The 20,367-nt window shown below is 45.6% G+C and overlaps 1 protein-coding gene across 9 annotated transcripts in view; it reads left to right on the top strand.

Moving 5' to 3' along the window:
* Positions 1 to 19,770, top strand: part of RERE (arginine-glutamic acid dipeptide repeats) — a 222,667-nt gene extending 202,897 nt beyond the window's left edge. For 5 of the 9 annotated variants that reach the window (XM_068658409.1, XM_068658410.1, XM_068658412.1 and 2 more), the window contains 11 exons: positions 2,594 to 2,756; positions 4,886 to 4,978; positions 5,740 to 5,939; positions 6,932 to 7,093; positions 8,512 to 8,625; positions 9,269 to 10,653; positions 11,220 to 11,442; positions 12,611 to 13,334; positions 15,037 to 15,183; positions 15,412 to 15,607; positions 16,679 to 19,770. In XM_068658409.1, coding sequence (XP_068514510.1) covers positions 2,594 to 2,756; positions 4,886 to 4,978; positions 5,740 to 5,939; positions 6,932 to 7,093; positions 8,512 to 8,625; positions 9,269 to 10,653; positions 11,220 to 11,442; positions 12,611 to 13,334; positions 15,037 to 15,183; positions 15,412 to 15,607; positions 16,679 to 16,712 — 3,441 coding nt within the window. In that variant the 3' untranslated portion in view covers positions 16,713 to 19,770. The remainder of the gene's footprint in view (positions 1 to 2,593; positions 2,757 to 4,885; positions 4,979 to 5,739; positions 5,940 to 6,931; positions 7,094 to 8,511; positions 8,626 to 9,268; positions 10,654 to 11,219; positions 11,443 to 12,610; positions 13,335 to 15,036; positions 15,184 to 15,411; positions 15,608 to 16,678) is intronic. The other 4 variants (XM_068658416.1, XM_068658413.1, XM_068658414.1 and 1 more) reach the window with 4 other exon arrangements.
* Positions 19,771 to 20,367: the final 597 nt, after the last annotated feature.

Below are 20,367 nucleotides of genomic sequence, written 5' to 3'. Positions count from 1 at the left end.
CCCTGTTTGGAGAACCAAAGCTCTCCCGACACAGCCCTTTGTGCTCGAGCTGCTGCCACCCATGCAGTCACCAGGACGCGTTTCTAATCCTTCCAGGCTCGCTCCACTCCAGCCTTTAATCCCGTAGGTAGACAATGTAGTAGCAGATAGCCAGGTGGCTGAGAAGAGCTGGCGTGGAGTTTTTCCAGCGTAGCCCGTCTGCCCTGTGTGGATCACTCTGCCATTTTCTCTCCGTGCTTCCTCTTTGGCTTCTCCTCCTCCGGCTTTGTCAGAAAGTTGAGTCATTCGCTGAGTCATGTCGCTGCAGCAGTCTGATAATAAATTAAATATTCTCCGGTCATTTCGCAGGTTCGGATTTCAGAGATGCAGCAAAATTAATTGTTGAATTCAACTTCTGTTTCAGCTTTATCAGCATGCCCAAGAGCGTGGTTTTGAGAGGGTCTCAGGGGGGGTAAAAGTGTTGTGATGATGAAACCGGCATTTTTCATAAATACACACCATTTCTTTCCTTTTTTTTTTTTTTTAAGCTTGTTTTATGATGCAGCGCATGCGTAAGTTGTTAACCCCCCCTTGGGACCTGATGGGTTTGCGACGTGTAAATAGAGCTCCGATAGGTTCCCACTTCTCTTTTATGATGGGAAGAAAACAGATTGGTTTGCACTCTGCCGTTGCCATATGTCAGAGGACACGTTAATTCACTGGCGTGCAGACAGGGGATTTACTGACTTGTTCCTTGGTGCTGACACCTGAGGTTTGATAGAAACGGATGGATGGAGGGATGGATAAACTGGCTGCTGTCGTTTCCAAGAGACTTTCTGCCACCGAAAATCACTGCGGGAGCTTTTCTGCAGAGCTTCGCCTGCCTCCCGGCGCAGGTCGTAGCCTCAGTTTGACAAACAGTTGTGCTGGTGGACTTTGAGCCCACTTTTAATGAAGCAAAATGGCATTTCTAAAGCAAACACACGGGGCTGAGCACGCAGCAGCACAGCACGGTGCTGCGTGTCAGGACTCCGCGTTCCTCCTCGACCTGCCATGGCTTGAGTGCTCGTCGCCAGCCGGTGCCTTTGAACATCTGCAGCCTGTACCCATTTCCCTCCTGGGTTTTAGAGTATCTTCAGTAAAAGATTGATTTTTTCGTTAGGGTTTTTGTCCTTTAGAGTGTAGAACTGGGTGTAACGATGCGTTTTCATCACTTCTCCCCGCCAAGCACCGCTCTGGGTAGGATTTGGTGTGAATATCATCCAAGGTCTGCGGCGGAGATGGGCAGCATCAGTCCCGGTCTGTAGCAGAGCAGATTAAAAATGCATCTCCGTGCCTTTCACCAGAAATCAGAACTGCAGTTGTGCTCTTTCCTGGTGCTTCTATTTTTAAATGAGGCATTGATATAACTCCTAAGTGTCTCAAATGTCAGCAGTTAACGTCTAGAACAACATCCTCCTTTTGTCTTACAAGTGTTTTGGCGTTACAGATGTTAGTTATGGCTGTAATTGCTTGTTTGAGGCCCTTGGGAGAGTTTGGATTAAGGGTGTGTCTTTATTAGAGTCAACTTGAGTGATCTGCCCAGAGTAAAGGCTGTAGGATTTCCCCACAGAGAGCGGGCTGAGGTTATGTTATTAGATCACATAAAATGCAGTTCAAAGGCACCCTTTTTGTGGGCAATTCAGGTATGTTTGTTCTGATGTTGATTTTCAAGGGGCTGGTTAGAACTTCTCCGCTTCCTCTTGCGACTTAAAAGAAACAACACCTTTTTACCTTAGAGGCAGACAAGTCGCCAGGAAATGATGGGGTTTCAAAGTAAGAGAAAAGAGATTAAAACCACATGCTGTTCTTTGGTTCCGCGTCGCATCCGCTAGTTTGAATGGCAGCCGCTCCAGTTTTTGAATGTAAGCCAGGTTCATTATGCTATGGAATTATCGCTCATTTCTCTAGGTGAGCTCTTTTAACTGCTTAATTAATTTAGATGTGGGCATATATATTCAAATTAAAACACGATTTGCTGCGGTATGGTTGAGTGTTATGGTTGTAGACTTCTGCTGAATGTGTTTTTATTCTAACTTTCAGCTCCTTAAGCAGCAATCTGTTAAAAATACCTGTATGCACAACGTAGGTTGGCAAAATGGCCGTGTCTGTTTGCATCGATCCTTCCTCTTTCTGTAAATACCAGAGAATTTGTGGCAGTTCTCAGGGTTTTGTTCTGACAGCTACTGAAGGATGGTACCGGTGTGGACGCAGAGCCTCCCATGTGTGCAGGATGCTGCAGCAAAGCAAGGGCACCCCCTTCTGAACTGCTGAGCCCAGCAGTGCCAGCAGCATCCAGGGCAGGCTGGAGACCTCAGCACCCCCATCCTTCCTCGTAAAGGACGAGGAGGTAGAGGGAGGTGAGGAGGTACTTGCTTCCTTCTGTTCCTTCCCTGCCAAAAGCAAGCAAAAAACAGTGAGGGTTTTTCTGTTGGATCTAAGGAATTCTTTTGTCTGGCTGAAATGCGTCATGAAATACAGAAATACACGTGCACATCTATAGAGCGAAAGGAAGGAAAAAAGCTGACAAACCAGGCTTGCATGCCCCTCTAACATATTCCTTCTGTATTTGCAGGGAGAACTAATCACCTTCTATTACTATTGGAAGAAAACCCCTGAAGCAGCAAGTTCTCGAGCCCACCGTAGGCATCGAAGACAGGCTGTGTTTCGGAGAATTAAAACTCGAACTGCTTCCACTCCAGTCAACACTCCCTCCAGGCCCCCCTCCAGCGAATTCTGTAAGTGGAAGCTAAAAGCAATGCATTTATCTTTGTTTAGATGCAGGGAGCAACAGTAATGTAATGGTGCTGTACCTCCGAGTGAACGCAGCAAGGAAATGGAGTTCAGGCAGCTGCCCTCTCCTGTTCCTATACGATTATGCTGGAATGTGGTAGGCGGCTTTGATCAGCAAGTGCTGTGTACTGAATTGTCTTGGCTTTGTGTTGCACTTTCTCCAGGCCTATTACAGTAATGGGAATGAGAAAATGTAAAAAGAAGGGAGTCCTATCCCTTTTCATCCTTCCTTGGTGACCCGTACCTTCTGCTTCATCGCGGTCTGTGCTGCAGTCAGCACTCCTGTAGCATCGCCTGGCTGAGAAGTACTTCAGCCTCGATTGAAGCAGAAGGTTCTAAACAAAGAATAATTACCCAAACCAGTGAAATGTGCTGTGCTGCAGAGGATTATGATTGGTAATGTCCGTATGGATACACCAACCTATACCCTTAAGTGAAAGGGTGAGGTTACCCCGTGAGTTCTAAGGCTTTCTGTGAACTAAACCCAGCACCTTCTAAAGAAAAGGCACTACCTGGAGCTCTAGAGTTGGCCCAGTCTTATCAATAGGGGGAGGTAGAGGATGTGGTGAGTAAGGCAGGACAGAGAATTGTGGAGAGGGTAGTAGTGAGGTAGTAAGAGACAGCTATTAGCTGCTCTGTGCTGAAGGTGCTAGGATTTATTGCTGCTTTCTGTGCACAGAAGTGTGGATCTTGACTCTTACCAGCTCAAGACACTCAGCACTTCATGTGGCTGAAAGGTCCCATCCATATGCAGCTGACTGCAGAATAAGAATAAAAATTTAGTAAAAGAAACCAAGTTCTAGCCTGATGTTAATTTTGCAGTCAAGGTTTAAACACCTGCGAGAATGAGTGTAGAAAATGTGGTAGTGCCAGCAGCTGGTGTTGCTAAACGGACCCTGCGTTGATTAGAGGGGTAATGAGTTGATGACAAGCACTGGTGGCAAGTGCTGTAACTCCCTGTCATGTGCATGTATGACAAAGTATCCTCTCAAAACCTTTAGAAAAACACTGTTCTTGCATCAAGGAATTCTTTTCTAATTAAAGATGTGAACAAAAGAAGCCACGCATCAGAATGATATCCTAGACAGGGTTTTGTGCTTATGAGAAATTACAGATCCATTCCATTGTGAATTTATAGCAAGTGGCTAGAAGAAGGCAGTACTCTCTGTAAGGAAGGATTTTGTTGCGAGTTGTTTTAGAAGATGAGGGAGGGTACAGTTTTTGTGGTGGCTGCAGATTTTCAGTGGTTTAGGTGATGCTTTTTAGCTCACAGCATTTTGTAGTCAGATAGCATGTTGTATGCTGCTTGCCACAAAGGAAGGTGGCCCCGGCCATATTTTCCACTTCAAAACGTGACATTCTCGAGGTGTAATTTTGCCACTGGTTACGACTCTCAAGGAGGCTTGCAGTAAGAATTGGAAAGCTGGTAGTATCCTTGTGGTACCTCTCATCCAAAGGAATCACAATATGGTTTGCAGACTGGTACATTATATGCAAGCATCATCTCATCCATGCACTAAACACATCGAGTTCTTGGGTTAAATATAGCCGCTGTGTAAGAGAGTACAGCAGCAGGCCCCATCTGATTTTGAAGATGAAGTTTAAAAACAAAATAAAAAACAGAAAGGCAACCACAGTGTCTGTCCATGAAGTCTAATGAGCTATGAGTTAGATACAGAATATTGTTTGATTGTAAATTTGACTGGTTTTAGGTGCAAACCTCCTTTCTCTCGTAAACTGTGCGTTAAGAACACAGCTTCCATCAGCAGCATGAACAGTATTTGAACAACTTAATTGGAAAAGTATCATATAGTGAATCAAAAGTTCTGTGGATTGTATCATTTGATGCATTCCTGGAATGCTTTTTAATCTGTAGGCTGACCAGCTCTGGCCTTGTTAGTTTGCAAAATCTGATAGGATGGTCGGCCAAGGCAGGGTGCTTATAGGAAGGCACAGACTTTATGCAGGAAGTATCATTATATTAATGGTTATTTCAGCCAGGTAGGCAGAAACAGAAGATCATGCTGAATCTTTTTCTCTTTCCTTCTTCTCTCCTTGTTCTTTACTTACTCAGTGGACTTGAGCTCGGCCAGTGAAGATGACTTCGACAGCGAGGACAGTGAGCAGGAGCTGAAGGGCTACGCCTGCCGCCACTGCTTCACAACCAGTACGTCCTGACTCATTGCTCTATTTCCCTCCTGTCTGCTACCACTTATCTGATGCAGGTTCATCCAAGCCAGAGCAGTTCTTGTGCATGTACAGATGTTCAAAAATGGGGTTGAATCAGCTAAAACAGGCAGCATTCATAGCAGAGTTAATCATGATTTACCATCGCAAATTACTATTGCAGTGACAGAGGAGAGTCTTGGGAAGTACCCATTTAGACAGTAAAATCTACTGTTGTAAACAGAGTTCTTTATATAATCCATTTGTGATATAGCAAATCGACATTGAACTGTGACTGTCACATACAAAAGTTAATAATACTGCACCAGTGCTCTTCTGCAGTAGCTTCTTTCCTGTAAGCATTCCAGATGTTTGGGCACATGCACGGTGTGGTGAAAGCCCCAGCATAAGGGAAGGAAATGAGAAGTTCACAGCTCACTTCTCTTCTAGAAGCCACAGCTTTGGAGAAGAGTAGCTGCCTTTTAGTTCCCAGGGAGAGCAGCTGAGACTTGTTATTTTCAAAGATACAGTTGCTTAAGTGAACAGTTTTTAAATTGAGCACTGAAGGAGATGTGTGCTGGAAGACAGACTAAGCCTGCAACAAGACAAAGTTTTCCAGGACTTAGCTGCCTATAGAAAAACAGATACTTTTCTAGTTGTGTACCATTCTTCTTTTCTCTTTTTCCCTTCAAATAATGTAATTTGCTTGTGCTGAATATCTAGTAGTTTTCATTTCTAAGCTGTCACTTTTCCTGCCCCAAGCCTCCAAGGACTGGCACCACGGCGGCCGAGAAAACATCTTACTGTGCACCGATTGTCGCATTCACTTCAAAAAGTACGGAGAGCTGCCACCCATTGAGAAACCCGTAGACCCTCCACCCTTTATGTTTAAGCCTGTCAAAGAGGAAGATGATGGACTTAGTGGAAAGCATAGCATGAGGACAAGGCGGAGTCGAGGCTCGGTAGGCTTAACACCTTTGGTTCCTTCACATTTCATCTTCTGTAAAGAGGAGGTGTTGGCTGGAGGAAGGTGGTCTGAAACAACCGTTGTTTCCTCTTTTGTGCCTGTTTGCCGTGGCACGTGCTTTCATTACAGATTTTGTACCATTTTACCCTTCCAGCTGGGTCTGAGGTAAACCCTTGGGCTTATTTTAAAGGAAGAGCTTTAAAAACTTCAGTGCCATTCATGTGGTCCCACTGGAGTTAGTCTCTTGCCTGCAGACAGCTGTTGTTGGCTCCTGTGGTTATTGTGCTCTGTCAGAGCGGTTTTACTCGCTGTGAAATGCCAAGATCCTTCCTGTGTGCAAGTCACTTGTGAGAACTTGGATGGCAGCTCTGGCTAATTTAATGTTTGCTTTGAATTTGTGGTGATGGCTTTTGTTCCTTGCCCTCCCCTCTCCGTTGTTCTGATCTTGCTGATATGACCATTGCTTCTCAATACCTTGTGAGGCTACATAATCAGGTAAGGTTGGCTTCATTGGTTTTATGGTAGCCTGTCATCCAAAAAACTGCTACACTGGGAGGGAAACAGCGTTAATTATTGGATAGACTTCTGGACAACAGATAGACTTCTTTTATGGAACATCAGGGTCCCCTCCACCCATCCCCTGTGTGTGGATGAACACTTACAAACCTGCGTGCACATTTTATGAAGAAAATGCATCATGCAAACAGCAGCATCTGTGGGAACATCTTTATACTGTTCTCATGTCTCGCAGACATTACTGAATAAAATAACCAGTGTTTAATATGCATAGGCATATTAAGGATTTGCCTCCTCTACTTTTAAGCCCAGATAAACTTCCAGGGAAAAACTGCAGAAAGGTTCAGTGCTCTTGGTTTTTCTTCTTTCAAGTTCTTACCAGGAATGTACCATCTATGTTTTTTCTGTAAGACGTGAGAAAATAAGAAGTTGGACAAGTGTTAACTTGGTTTATTCTTGTTACACAAATAGATGTCTACACTACGTAGTGGTCGTAAAAAGCAGCCAGCCAGCCCTGATGGTAGAGCCTCACCTATTAATGAAGACATCCGCTCCAGTGGCCGCAACTCGCCCAGCGCTGCCAGCACCTCCAGTAATGACAGCAAAGCAGATTCGGTGAAGAAGTCCACCAAGGTAAAATTTCCCCCTTCTTTTGCATTAGGGCTGAGGCCCCTTCACCTGGCTAAATAAGACGCAGATTCTAGCAGGCCAGGGAATCTGTCAGTGACCTAGAAATTCTTACATGTGTACATAAGCAAAAGATGTAATGGTAAGCATCTGACTGATGCTTTGTTCCTGTGCTTGTGGATGTGTAGCGATAAAAGCCGTTGAAGTATCCCCACATAACCTTAGTGCTTGCATGATAAACTAATCCTTCATTTTCAGATGCAAATGTAAGCATTAGGCTGATGGAGGTAATACAGATCAGCAATGTTATATCTGAGACAAGTAGACAGTTTTGTGTGTTTTTTTAAGCAGTACTTAATCTTTATTTATAAAGGAATATGAATATGTAGTAATTGAGACTACTTCTGGTACTGTTTTTCTGTATGCAATTTGCTTGATTTTCAGAGCAGGCTGACAGTTTAGTCTCTTTCAATAAGTGCCTTTCCAAGAGAGCACTGAAGAAACACAGCTAGATGAAGAGGGAAGCTTGCATTAAGCACTGTAAATTGAAAGTAGCAAGTTAAATATTTGTTTTAAAGAGAAAAAAAAGGAGTGTGGGACAAGTTGTCACATGACAATACTGAGAACTTAGCAAATATGAAGGTAGGTTAGGTAATTGCAAGGTGTGTGAAAGCGTCCCAGGCCATTAAGGCAGGCAGGAATCTTGTAATAGCTACTCCCTGGTAGCCCTGTGTTTGAGGGGCTAAGCCTCTCAGAATATCAGGAGCGAAGACCCTCGTTTAGTAGAAGGAGGCATCTCTGGTACCTGTCTGCTGCAGAAATTCTTGCTTCATCCTCTGTTAACTGCTGGTATTGGTCTCCTTTAGAGTACATTGAGTCAGCTGATCTGATCTGACTTCTTGATGAAATTGATTCTGCAAAGCTAAAGGTGGAAAGACAACTGTTCTGCGTAAAATACTCCTTTGCATTCAAAGCTTGAGACATCATTGGTGTGCTGAGGAATGCTTTACATGTTACTTGTGCCTGCTAGTTTGTGTCAGAAATGTCTGCAGCCCAAACTGTCCCCTGGGTTTCTGCCTGCAGAAGTGAAATTGTAGCCTTGTTTCCAATCCTGGGTAAAGTTTGACCTCCAGAGGGAGTGGTTAGAGCATAATGTAGGTGAAGGGCTTCTGGGAGCTGCTGCTGGCAGATGGGGGAACGCAGCAGCAGCAGCTCCAGAACCGATTCCCCTGCAGCCCGTAATCGGACAGAGGTACATGTGTTAGGGTGGTGTCACATACTGATGATCCCAACTCCTGATCGGTTCTGCTCCCTAGGAGCCCTTCTCATTTATTTGTACTAAACACGACAGCTCTGCCTTGCATTCAGTTTAGTTTTGCGCTTTCATTACTGGTAATTGCTCTGTTTTGCTTCATTTGTGGCAGAAAATCAAGGAAGAGGTATCTTCTCCCCTCAAGAATTCCAAGAGGCAGCGGGAGAAGGCAGCGTCTGACACAGAGGAGCCGGACAGGTCCAGTGCCAAAAAATCCAAAACTCAAGTGAGTCCCGCAGAAGAGTATTCCCATTCTGGGAAACAATTTCAGAGTGGGAGGGAATGCAAAGCGACCAGCAAACCAAAAACACAAAATCAATTTAAGCCACAGCAAATTGTTACTTAATCTGTGGCTAGAAAGCAACCCGTATTGTAATGTGTTCCTTCTGCTGGAAAACTGTGGAACAACACAGGGTGAGTTCAGGAGTCTTTGTGTTTGTTTTAGGATCAGCCATGTAGGTACGTAGGTGGTTTATTTCTAAACACACACCCTCAGTTTGTTGTTGGTTTTTTTTTTTTTAATTGGCATTTGTCTTTGCCTCTTCTGTAACAAGTTAGAAAAAGAACACTGGAGTTATCTTAATTTAATGCTATCAGTGCTCAGTTGACTTACTTCTGGGTTGCCTTTTCAGCGCTTATCTGACAAGGTTCACTCCATGGATAGGAGTGTGTCCACTCCAGTCTGTCCATCTTTCTCCTGTACCGGGGAGCTCAGAGCTGACAGCGTACTGCAGTGGCATTGCCTCTGCTGCTTTAAGTCCTGTGAGACTCAGAGGGTGGTACTTGCCCTTCAGCATCCCTCACAGGCTGGTGGTGCTCTGTGTGCAGCTTTCTCACGCACGCTGGTTGCTCTTCCCTCTCTCCTGCAGGAGATCAGCCGGCCAAACTCTCCCTCGGAGGGCGAGGGCGAAGGCGAGAGCTCTGACAGCCGCAGCGTCAATGACGAGGGCAGCAGCGATCCCAAGGACATCGACCAGGACAACCGGAGCACGTCACCCAGCATCCCCAGCCCTCAAGACAATGAGAGCGACTCGGATTCCTCCGCTCAGCAGCAAGTGCTGCAGGCACAGCCTCAAGTGCTCCAGGCACAGAGCAGCTCCGGCCAGGCTCCTCCTCCCACGCCACCGATATCTGCCCAGCTACCAGCAGCGCTGCCAGCAGCCTCGAGCGCTGCTGCGGCTCCGCCGCAGGTCTCGCCGTCAGCATCCCAGCCCTCCAGCCAGCCCCAGGCCCCCGCACCGCCACCTCCTCATTCTCACATCCAGCAAGCCCCCGCTTTGCACCCGCAGAGACTGCCATCGCCTCACCCGCCCCTGCAGCCTTTGAGCGTGGCTCAGAGCCAGCCTCCCCCTGCCTCCTCGCAGCCCCACTCGCAGCCGCCGCTCCACGGCCAGGCGCAGCCCGCCCCTCACAGCCTGCAGGCCCAGCCTCTCCTGCCTCATCCCGTGCCTCCCCAGCCGTTTTCACTCCCCACTCAGTCGTCGCAGTCTCAGGTTCCCCTCCAGACCCAAGCACCGTCCCATTCACACTCGGCTCTGCAGGTGCAGGTGGCTCAGCCCGCACTGCCGGCCGCGACCCCGCTGCAGCAGGCGCAGCCTCCGCGGGAGCAGCCGCTGCCCCCCGCACCCATGGCCATGCCTCACATCAAACCTCCCCCTACCACCCCGATCCCTCAGCTTCCCACTCCTCCGTCTCACAAGCACCCCCCTCATCTCTCCGGCCCTTCTCCGTTCTCCATGAACTCCAACTTGCCGCCGCCGCCTGCTCTCAAGCCCCTCAGCTCCCTCTCAACCCATCACCCTCCATCCGCGCACCCTCCGCCGTTGCAGCTGATGCCTCAGAGCCAGCCGCTGCAGTCGTCGCAAGCCCAGCCTCCTGTCCTGACACAGAGCCAGAGCCTCCCCCCAGCTGCCAGCCACCCCCCCTCCGGACTCCACCAGGTACCTTCCCAGCCGCCCTTTTCTCAGCACCCGTTTGTCCCCGGGGGCCCGCCTTCCATCACGCCTCCTTCTTGCCCCTCCACCTCCACGCCGCCCGCTGTGCCCGGCATCCCGCTGCAGACCTCCATCTCCACGTCAGCAGCTTCTAGTGGAAACGTGCCAGTGGTGACATCCTGCACGCTGCCACCCATTCAGATCAAGGAAGAAGTCCCAGATGAGGCTGAGGAACCAGAGAGCCCTCCTCCTCCACCCCGAAGTCCATCACCAGAGCCTACCGTGGTGGATACACCGAGTCACGCCAGTCAGTCGGCCAGGTATGGAGGTTGTCAGCAACCTTCTTAATTCCTCCCTTAATGCGCCGTCTTTCCTTGTACATCCACTTTTGGGTCCTTGTACATCCATGTCTCTCTTGCTTGGTGTTCCGGTGAAGTTCAGGTATCTCTAACCTTGACCTGGAAGCAGAACCCACATTTAATTGCCTTCCTTTTGGGCAAGAAAAGAGTTTGTTAAAGGCTTCCTTCTACTGTACAGGCTCTGCATTAAGCAGTGACTGTGTTCCCTGCCACCCTTCCCAAAGATAGTTAAGATCAGAGGATTCAGATACGCCAACCTTCCTGTCTCCTATGCGTAGTTTTTGCCGTAACGCTTCCTGAGTTGCATGAGTGGAGATTTTTCATGGTTAAATTCTCCTTTGTCTACTAGTTGTTGTCCTTTGGTTTGCTGATTTATTGGAAATCAACCAAAATCTTGGCTGTTTACACTGTGGAAGAAACATTTTAAATGCATGTGAGAAATAAGCTTCTGTCAGAGTTGAGGCTCTTAAACCTGAGATTCTTGTACCCTTGACAGAGTTAAACTCTTCCCGTTTTGTTTCTCTCAGGTTCTATAAGCACCTGGACCGTGGCTACAACTCATGCTCAAGAACAGATTTGTACTTCATGCCTCTGGCAGGATCCAAACTGGCCAAGAAGCGAGAAGAGGCCATTGAAAAGGCCAAAAGGGAAGCAGAGCAGAAAGCAAGAGAAGAACGGGAAAGAGAGAAAGAAAAGGAGAAGGAAAGAGAAAGAGAGCGGGAGCGGGAAAGAGAAGCAGAAAGGGCTGCGGTAAGTTTAGTCGTGGTTAAAAGCTGTTGGAGAGGGTAGGCATGATAGGATCTGATCTGGATGGTCACTTTCTCCTCTTTAAAGGAAATGGTGAGTTTCTACTCCCCATCCGTTCTTGCCAGTGCAGCTGGGCATAGCTGGGCCAAGCGTATATATCACCTGCAGTGCGAGTTGGGGTACGAGAAGCAAGCCCTCCGCATGTGCAGATATAATGAATTCTTTTGTGCAACTTCTGCTACCTTTACAGTGCAGGCACGAGATTGCTGTCTGCTGAAAAGGGATCTGAAAGCTTTTTTAAATTTGAAGTAAACTTGATTAAAGGCACATCGCTTCTTTATCCTGGGAAGATCCAAACTCCAGTCTCAGTATAAAAAAGCCAGTGCAGCTAATCCTTTTTTTTTTTTTTGTGGCCTGTTGGAAAGGAATGATTACATCTGGGCCCACAGAATTGGGAGGTTGGTAATGCATTACTGATGCTGGAAAACAAGGTGCTGCAATCTTCCCAAGTGCTTTTCAGGGATGTGAATCATAGCTGCGTGTCTCTGTAGAATGATAAAAGTGAGGATGTAGCATCTGTCCATTAAGGGATATGTCACGTATGGGAACCTGGCTTTATTTAGGGGATACAAATCCTTGGAAAACTGCATGGGTAAACTGTGCTTATTGCCCTCCGCAGAAGTGCTGTGCTGCCCTTGTACAGGTGGGGAGAGCAGGATGCAGAGGAATTCCCGTAGAAGGCGTGGAATTTGTTGTGCTGCACATCGTGGAGATGAGTTTCCTTGGGTTTAGTAAGTTTTGGGATACAAGTGGGTTTGGAGAGCAGAGGAAGAACACGCTGCAAACAGGACCAGGTGTCTGCAGTGGCACGTAGCAGGCAGCCTTTGCCCAGAGCTGTGACATGCACCATTGAGGTGCTTCTCTGCTAACTGTAAGGCAGTTAGTGAGCTTTGAGGCTGCCACTCCAAAGTAGCTATCTTATGGCCTTAAAAGCTAGACAGAACCCATTTCCTCTCCATAGCACAGTGGAGTGAGCACACGTAACAGGAGTCAGAAGGCTCAGCAGGCTGAACTTAGCCCCTCCTGGAGCCTGAGGCACAACAAGGGAAGTGCATGCTTGTGTTCTTAAGCCCGGTGTGTTGAACTAAAAATCCCTTTTTTTAAAAATCAGCAGAAGGTGTCCAGCTCCTCCCATGAAGGCCGTCTTGGGGAGTCTCAGCTCAGTGGGCCAGCACACATGAGACCTTCATTTGAACCTCCACCAACAACCATCGCTGCCGTGCCACCCTACATTGGTCCAGATACACCTGCTTTACGAACACTGAGCGAGTACGCCCGTCCTCACGTCATGTCACCAACAAACCGTAATCATCCCTTCTTTGTCCCCCTGAACCCCACCGATCCGCTTTTGGCCTACCACATGCCTGGCCTCTACAACGTGGACCCCACCATCCGGGAACGAGAGCTGCGAGAGCGGGAGATCCGGGAGCGAGAAATCCGGGAAAGGGAGTTGAGAGAGAGGATGAAACCTGGCTTTGAGGTGAAGCCCCCAGAGCTCGACGCACTGCACCCAGCAACTAACCCCATGGAGCATTTTGCCAGGCACGGTGCACTGACTATTCCCCCAACGGCAGGACCTCACCCGTTTGCTTCCTTCCACCCGGGTTTGAACCCGCTGGAAAGAGAGAGACTTGCACTGGCAGGCCCACAGTTACGGCCTGAAATGAGCTACCCTGACAGACTGGCAGCAGAGAGAATACACGCCGAGCGGATGGCATCGCTGACAAATGACCCATTGGCACGGCTCCAGATGTTCAATGTCACGCCTCACCATCACCAACACTCACACATACATTCGCATTTACACCTACATCAGCAGGATCCTTTGCATCAAGGTGAGCCCCGGCACACGAGGAACCTCTCGTGAGCAGTAGAACTGGAATTCCATGTAACAAAATCTCTTTTTATTTTGTTTTTCAATATGACGTGACTTTTGAACAGTGTGAGGTTGTGATACCTGAAATGCAAACCATTGTTTTTTGGAAGGGTGCAGGGCAATAACACAGTGATAAAGTAACTGATGGTAATGGTACAATGGTCTTCATGGAGACTGCATGGCCACTGTAAAAGGTTTGATATTTAGGAGCTTTTAAAAACACCGTGAGAAGAGACTTCCATCTCTAGCCATTTGACATGCCAGCCATGTAGCTTGATTTGATCTGAAATTGCCTGCCACAATTTTCAGGAGAATCATCTAAATTTATGGGTTGGCCTCTTTTAGTTACAGTGCATACTTATGTGTAGAGAAGTTTTTCCCAAGGTATTTAATGGTGTCAAAAATGAATTGGTGCCTTGCTCATTTCTGAAGTAAGCTATGTGGTTATTCCTCTGAGCATGCCAGGAGTCTGGCACTAAGCAGAATTTTTCTGGTTTTCTGGTAGTAGACTGGAGAGAACATAGCAAGCAAGGCATCAGGTGCAGTAGCAGCCAAGTAAGGAAGTGAAGGAAGTCCAAGTACTCGGAGCCCAGCTCCTGGTGCAGCTGGGTACAAGCGTACTGCTTGTGCAATAAATATAGCATGCTTTGCCTTGGAGCATATGCATTGAACATGGCTGAGACGTCTGCTTTTTGGAGCAGGGAAGGAATTGGAGTGCTGGTGCAGAAGCTGAGTTGTACAGTAAGGCAATCAGCAGTGTCTTGTGAGATGAAGTGGTGGGAGGGTTACAGGTGGGAGATGATAGCCGTGAGGATCAGCCTTCTTAAAGCCATCAGCTGTGGACTGTGCAAATTATGGACTGGCACAGTTTTAGGCAGGTTTCTATACCCCCTTGATAGCAGAAATTTGTCATAGATCATGTCTCTGGAAGGATCCTGTTGTTGGGTAAGTCATTTAACACCCCTTTGCAGGAAGGTCTAGATACTGCCCAGTTATTTGTTCTGAAACAATTCAGTGGTAGGTAGAGAGAAGAATAAGGGGCCGAGAGGTAAAGACTGAAGAGCAGATTGTTTTTTCAGTGACATAGCCTAAGGTGTTAGCCAAAAACCACTCAGATCATATGGGGAAAATACAGTTACAGTAAGCAATCTAAAAAAAAAGTTGTACAGGGGAGAGATCTTGCAAGACCAAATAAAGTAAGAGCAGACTTTTTTTTTTTTTTTTTTTAGTCTTCAGTGTTGAACAGATTGCACTGCAACATCTCAATTTGCCTCTGTTAGTCTGAGCAGGTCAGATCACAGCCACTGCTGCAGTGTGCATGGGGACAGCAGCAGCAATGTCTGAAAGTGAGAGCTTAGGTGGTTTTTCTATTTGATTTCTTTTTTTTCCCTGTCACTTGGTGGATTTCTTTTTGTTGTTGAAATTGAAAGCCCTGTGTTGTTGCTGTGACAATTAAGACTGTTTGGCAAGCAGATGTCACTTCAAACACTTCAAGATAGAAAAGTGGGTTTCGAATTGGATGGAGCTAAGCTCCTGGTAATTACACGCCAATTAGGCCAAATGCTGATCCTGCTCAAGTGGTAACAGGGCTTTTGATCTCCCAACAGTGAGTGTTGGTTCCCCAAGCAGTTGATTGCTTTCTTTCTTTGCTTCTTCTAAAGGTTCAGCAGGACCTGTTCACCCGCTGGTGGATCCTTTAGCAGCTGGACCCCATTTGGCACGCTTTCCCTACCCGCCTGGGACCATCCCCAACCCATTGCTAGGACAGCCACCTCATGAGCATGAAATGCTCCGACATCCAGTCTTTGGTGAGAGCATTTTATGGTCCTTCTTGGAGGCTGCCCTTTGATCTGAACTGTCATCTTTTCCTCTGGGTCTTAGCGTTTCCTAGGAGGGGGAGTTGGAGTTGAGCTGTAACCTGAAGCTGGGTTTTGTTTTGGTGTGTTGGTTTGGGGGCAGAGGGTGGACAGCTCTGCAGACCTCATAGCAAAAAACAAAACAAAACAAAACAAAAAACAGCGTTGGAAAGCATGCAGCTCTCTCTGTTTCAGGTACCCCTTACCCACGGGATCTGCCAGGTGCCATTCCACCTCCGATGTCAGCAGCCCACCAACTGCAGGCCATGCACGCCCAGTCAGCAGAGCTGCAAAGACTGGCAATGGAGCAGCAGTGGTTGCACGGGCATCCTCACATGCACGGTGGTCATCTACCAAGTCAGGAAGATTATTACAGGTGAGAGGTGCCACAAAGGCTTTTGGAGACTTAAGAGGTGCTACGGCTTCCTTCACATTTCTCCACATTCCTTCTTTTTCTTTGTTTCCTGAATTACTTCCTCTCTTACTGGGTGCTGAGGTATTGTCCTGATGCACGCGGGGAGGATTGTGAAGCTGCAGTAAAACCTAATTTGGCACAGATGACAGGGCAGATTGAAAGCTAGGCCCAAATTATCGGCACAATACTTGAGCAGTTGAGTCATTTATTGCAGGATTACCTCCGACTGGTTTTAGTATGATTGCTGCCTCTACATTGCTGTTTCTTCTAGAGAGCAGTGCAGGAGGAAGGTGGGTAAAAGTTTTATGAGTGGGAAGCGGTGAGGAATTCCATAAATCTGTTAAATTTTAAGAAATGATGAAAGGCAAAAGGAGGTTGAAATCTGTGAATAAAATCCTGGATTAAGAGCTGAGAATGCTGAGGTGAATCACAGGAGTACTTTCTGCCTAGAATGCTGTGTAGTATCGATAGCAGAGTGGTTCTCTTGGCCTGCCTTATCTGACACCACCTTATTTCCTGGTGGGCAATGGCCACTGAATGATATGTCAGCTAAGAAGAAAAAGCCTTCAGCACCTAGCAAAGGTCATTCCGCATGTCTGTGGGCTGTAAGAATATAGGAAACAGCATATTAAATACCTGCCCTGCACTGCCTCGCTCTGATGTTTCCGTCCTTGCTTCTGCTCTCCAAAATTACCTGCTGGCCTTGCGCCGTGGGGGCAGCCAGCCTGCCTGAAGCTGACTGACATTTCACTTGCAGCTGCAGATAAAGCCAAAGCTTGATGAGCTGGCACTAGTGATCTGGCTCACATGTAAGGAGCGCTTCGGTAGCGAAAGGTCATCGCTTCCTCCCACAGCAGACAGTGTTATCGCTGCTGTTACAGCGGTTCTCATTTTGTGCTGAAAGCTCAGAAGTCCTCTTGCAACCTCTGTTCCCTTCAGGGCAGCCAGGTGAGGTTAGCAGGAAGACAAGCTGTCACTGAAGTGTCATGACACCTCCTTCGTTTGTTAAAATGAGTTTTCTTTCTTTTTCAGTCGACTGAAGAAAGAAGGCGACAAACAGTTGTAATAAATTATTTATTTGTAATGCTGGCTATGGAAACCCCAGTCCTTGGGAAGGAGTGGAACATTTTTACATACAATAAGAGCTACAAAAGGAAAAGAATATCTTATAAAGATTTCTTTATATATTTAAAGCAGAAACAACCACCCAACAAGTAGAGACTTATCAGCATAGCATTCATTTGTAGAGAAGATTTCTCAAGACTGGTGTGGGTCTCCCTGCATGACAACGTATTCAGAAGCCTATTGAAAATACAGGACTGTGTGGAATATTCAGAGAACTTCCTGCAATCTTGTTTTTTTTCTTACTAGTTTGTTTTGAGTAGGTGCTAGAATCAGGTTCACAACACAAGTCACTGTGCGTGAAGAGACACTCAATGCATCTATAGCTATTTTAAAAAAAAACAAGGATTGCAAGTAGGTGGCATAACAAGCTCTGAATCCAAGTGCTATAATAATAAAAATCTACTTTTATTTTAATACATTGTAGGAAATCTTCATAATTTTAAAGAGAGCTCAGTTCTGCAGCATGGCTTTTTAAGTCTGTAAATAACTTTTTTGGGTAGAGGGGAGAAACAAAACAAAACAAAACTCCAGAAACGTTTATCTTGATTTTCAGTAACATCACAAGTTGTGAATTCCTACCTGGTATTGACAGAATACAGAGTTGATTTTTTAATAAAAAAATATATATAGTTATCCCTTTAATTAAAGGGAGCGATGGGTATCAATAATTTCAAATGGGTAAAAGCTTGAAATTTGGTTTGCTATCAACAATAAGCATTAAAGGGAGTTGCAGGGATAATGTTGCAAATGACTGTTTTTGTTCTTGGTTTTTGTTTTTTGTTTTTGTTAGTGTTACATCTCTCTGTTCTGCAGGTGATTTCTGTTGAGTTGGGTTTCTCAGCAGTACAGGTGTCCCTTGGAACCAGCTTACCCTTTTGATGCCTACTTCAAGGGTTAATTTTCAGTGTGGCCATAATAAATCTCTTTCCTATTACCTTTTTGACACGTAGTCTAACTACATTGGTTTTAGATTATCCCTTCTAGGATAAGCAAACGTTCAAAGAAATAATCTGTTCTAAAATCTTTTTTAAAATGCTCCTTGGCACAAACTAGTACAGCCAGAATTTTGTATGCATGTGCATATTTTTGGAGGATTTGCTCTTTCTGGCCTCTCGTGTTTGATACACTCTTAAGAAAAGAGGACTAGGCAACTCAGCGTTCTTAAAGTTGTTTTGCAGAGACCAGTCTGCATTTCTCTGACTGTTGAAATTTTGTTTTTTTTGTAAGCAAAAACTTTTTAACTGCCGCCAGTTTTCTGTATCTCAGGAACTTATTAATGAACATTAATCAAAAACATGGACAGTAACATTTACTGACTCCCAAGCCTACGGGTCCATGCAGAATAACTCCTGTTGGCTAGTTCCCATGTGGATGGTGAAAGGAGAGGAGCACACAGAAGGCCAGTGAGCATTATTCTGGAGACGGCTCTGCTTACTGTCTAGGCAGAAAGGTTTTGTTTGGTTTTGTTTGCTTGGTTTTTACTGTTTTGCCACTTTTTTTTTTTTTTTTTTTTTCTCCAGAGCAGAGGGTGATGCAACCAATGGACATCTGAATCTGTTGGCCATGTTTTCTGCTGGTGCATAACTTCCCCCATTCCCTCTCTCAACTCATGAGCACTCTATCTCTGCCGTCGTAGACTGTTAAATGTGATGGTTGTGTCATAGGACTGTACTGAGCCATGTTTGATAAAATTGTAGTTAATCATACGCTCTAATGGAAGGAAGGCATGGCACGCACGGTGCTTTGTCCACCACATGGGTCTCGATCCAGAGCTGGTGTTAGTGCCCAAACGTTATTGTTGGGCATTATAGTAACATCAATTTACAAATTAAAACCTTGCATCAGGGTATTCTAAGCCCATTTAAATCGAGAGTATACGAGAGAGAGAGGGAGAGGAGGATTTTATCCGTTGATGCTGACCTTTGTTTTCTCCATTCCAGATTTCTCAGTGCTCAGGAACTGCAGTAGCATTTAATCAGTTCCACCTGCTATGTGTGAACTCTCTGAAGGCGTTAGCAGGAACAGCTAGCATTTCTGACATTTGGAAGCCACGAGGTCAGTCTAGAGCCAAGGATGGTGAGGTTGTCTTCAGCCAATGCCTTTAGTCGGTGTCTGCAGTGATCAGGTGAATTAGGAACTAGTTTTCTTCTGAATAACGTTTTTAACTTTTGCTAAGGGGAGCAGCCAGTAAGATGGGTCTGCTCAGCAGAAAGCACACCTTGGTTGATTTTAAAGGTCCAATTAGGCATATTTCAGATAATTCTCCCCTCCCTGTTTTTACCGTGTGGAATTTGGGAGGTTGGAGGCATTCAGCCATTTCTTCTGAATCTTTTCTTCTGCTGTTATTTTTAGCTATCGTTATTCTTAAGAAAAATTTGCAAATTCCTTCTACTCCTCCCTCTTCTCTCTGTATTTTTTTTCCAAATGAAGCGTTGCTTTGCAATCTGAGTTCAAAAGCTATTCATCGATCTCACTTATTTGTTTCCAGATAAATATTCCAATATTTTGGGGAATTTTTTTTTGCATCATTCAGCCAATAAGCACTGAAATTCTTCCATTTTAGACTTACGATTAACTACAACTTTACTTGCAGTGGCTTTTGAAGCCATCTTGCTGTTCGATGCCCTGTTAAAAACAACCCAGACCTTTTGATTTTCTTTAAGAGATCTCTCTTGTTTTTCCTCGGTTTTAAAAGTTTATTTTTTAATTTTGCTTTAGTGTTTTTGAAACGTCTCTCTTGTTCTATGTCGTCATGGTTGAGCTTGTTTCACTGCACCGTTAAAGCAGAGTGTACATTCTGACTGCTACATTTATATATATCTTGAAGCTTAATGTATATATGAGTAGTTTGCCATGGGATAACACAGTGTAAACAGAGTAGAAACCCAGAAATCGTGACTTCTGTGTTCTCTCCATTTGAGTATTTTGTAATTTTTTTGAAATATTTGTGGACATAAATAAAACCAAGCTACACTACAGCAGCCAGGTTTTGCCTGCAAGCGAAATGTGTCTGTTGATTGTTGTTAGTGGGAAGAAGAGTATTTTCATCTGGGCAATATGGGATGCTGGCACGGCCATCTTCTCGGTTTCAAAGCTTGTCTCGTCTCTTTCTTGGCTTTACTTTTCCTTCTGTGAGGTTATTTCATTTTTAATATACAGTACACAGCACACCAACATCATGTCCAGCTTTGGAGTATATTTTGCCTACCCGAGGCTCATTTATGCTCTAGGGCCATACTGTGCTACTTCAGCATTTTTTTCCCTTAAGTTGAGAAGTCAAATTGAAAAGAATGAATGTGTAAGGATGTTTTGGTTGTCATGACTTCAGGGGGTTTTTGTGTACAGTGGTAATACGTTGCAGCCACTGATCTGTTTGAGCACAAACAAGTAGTTAAAATGAAGTGTGTGGAGAAGCTCTCACTGCATCAACCAGTGAAGGGTAGAAGAACAGGATATTCAGTTCTACTCTATTCAAACAGCTTAGATGCTGTCATTTTCCTTTAATTTTGCTTATGAACCAAAGGTGTTGGAAAATGAGCCCTTTTGACTCATGAGGGTTAACCTTCAAATTAAATTAATAGTATGCTACAGATGAT

This window comes from Anas acuta, chromosome 22 (genome assembly GCF_963932015.1).
Source record: "Anas acuta chromosome 22, bAnaAcu1.1, whole genome shotgun sequence".
Taxonomy (NCBI): Eukaryota; Metazoa; Chordata; class Aves; order Anseriformes; family Anatidae; genus Anas; species Anas acuta.
Note: the sequence above shows the minus strand (reverse complement) of the source record. Positions and strands in the feature narration are given on the sequence as shown.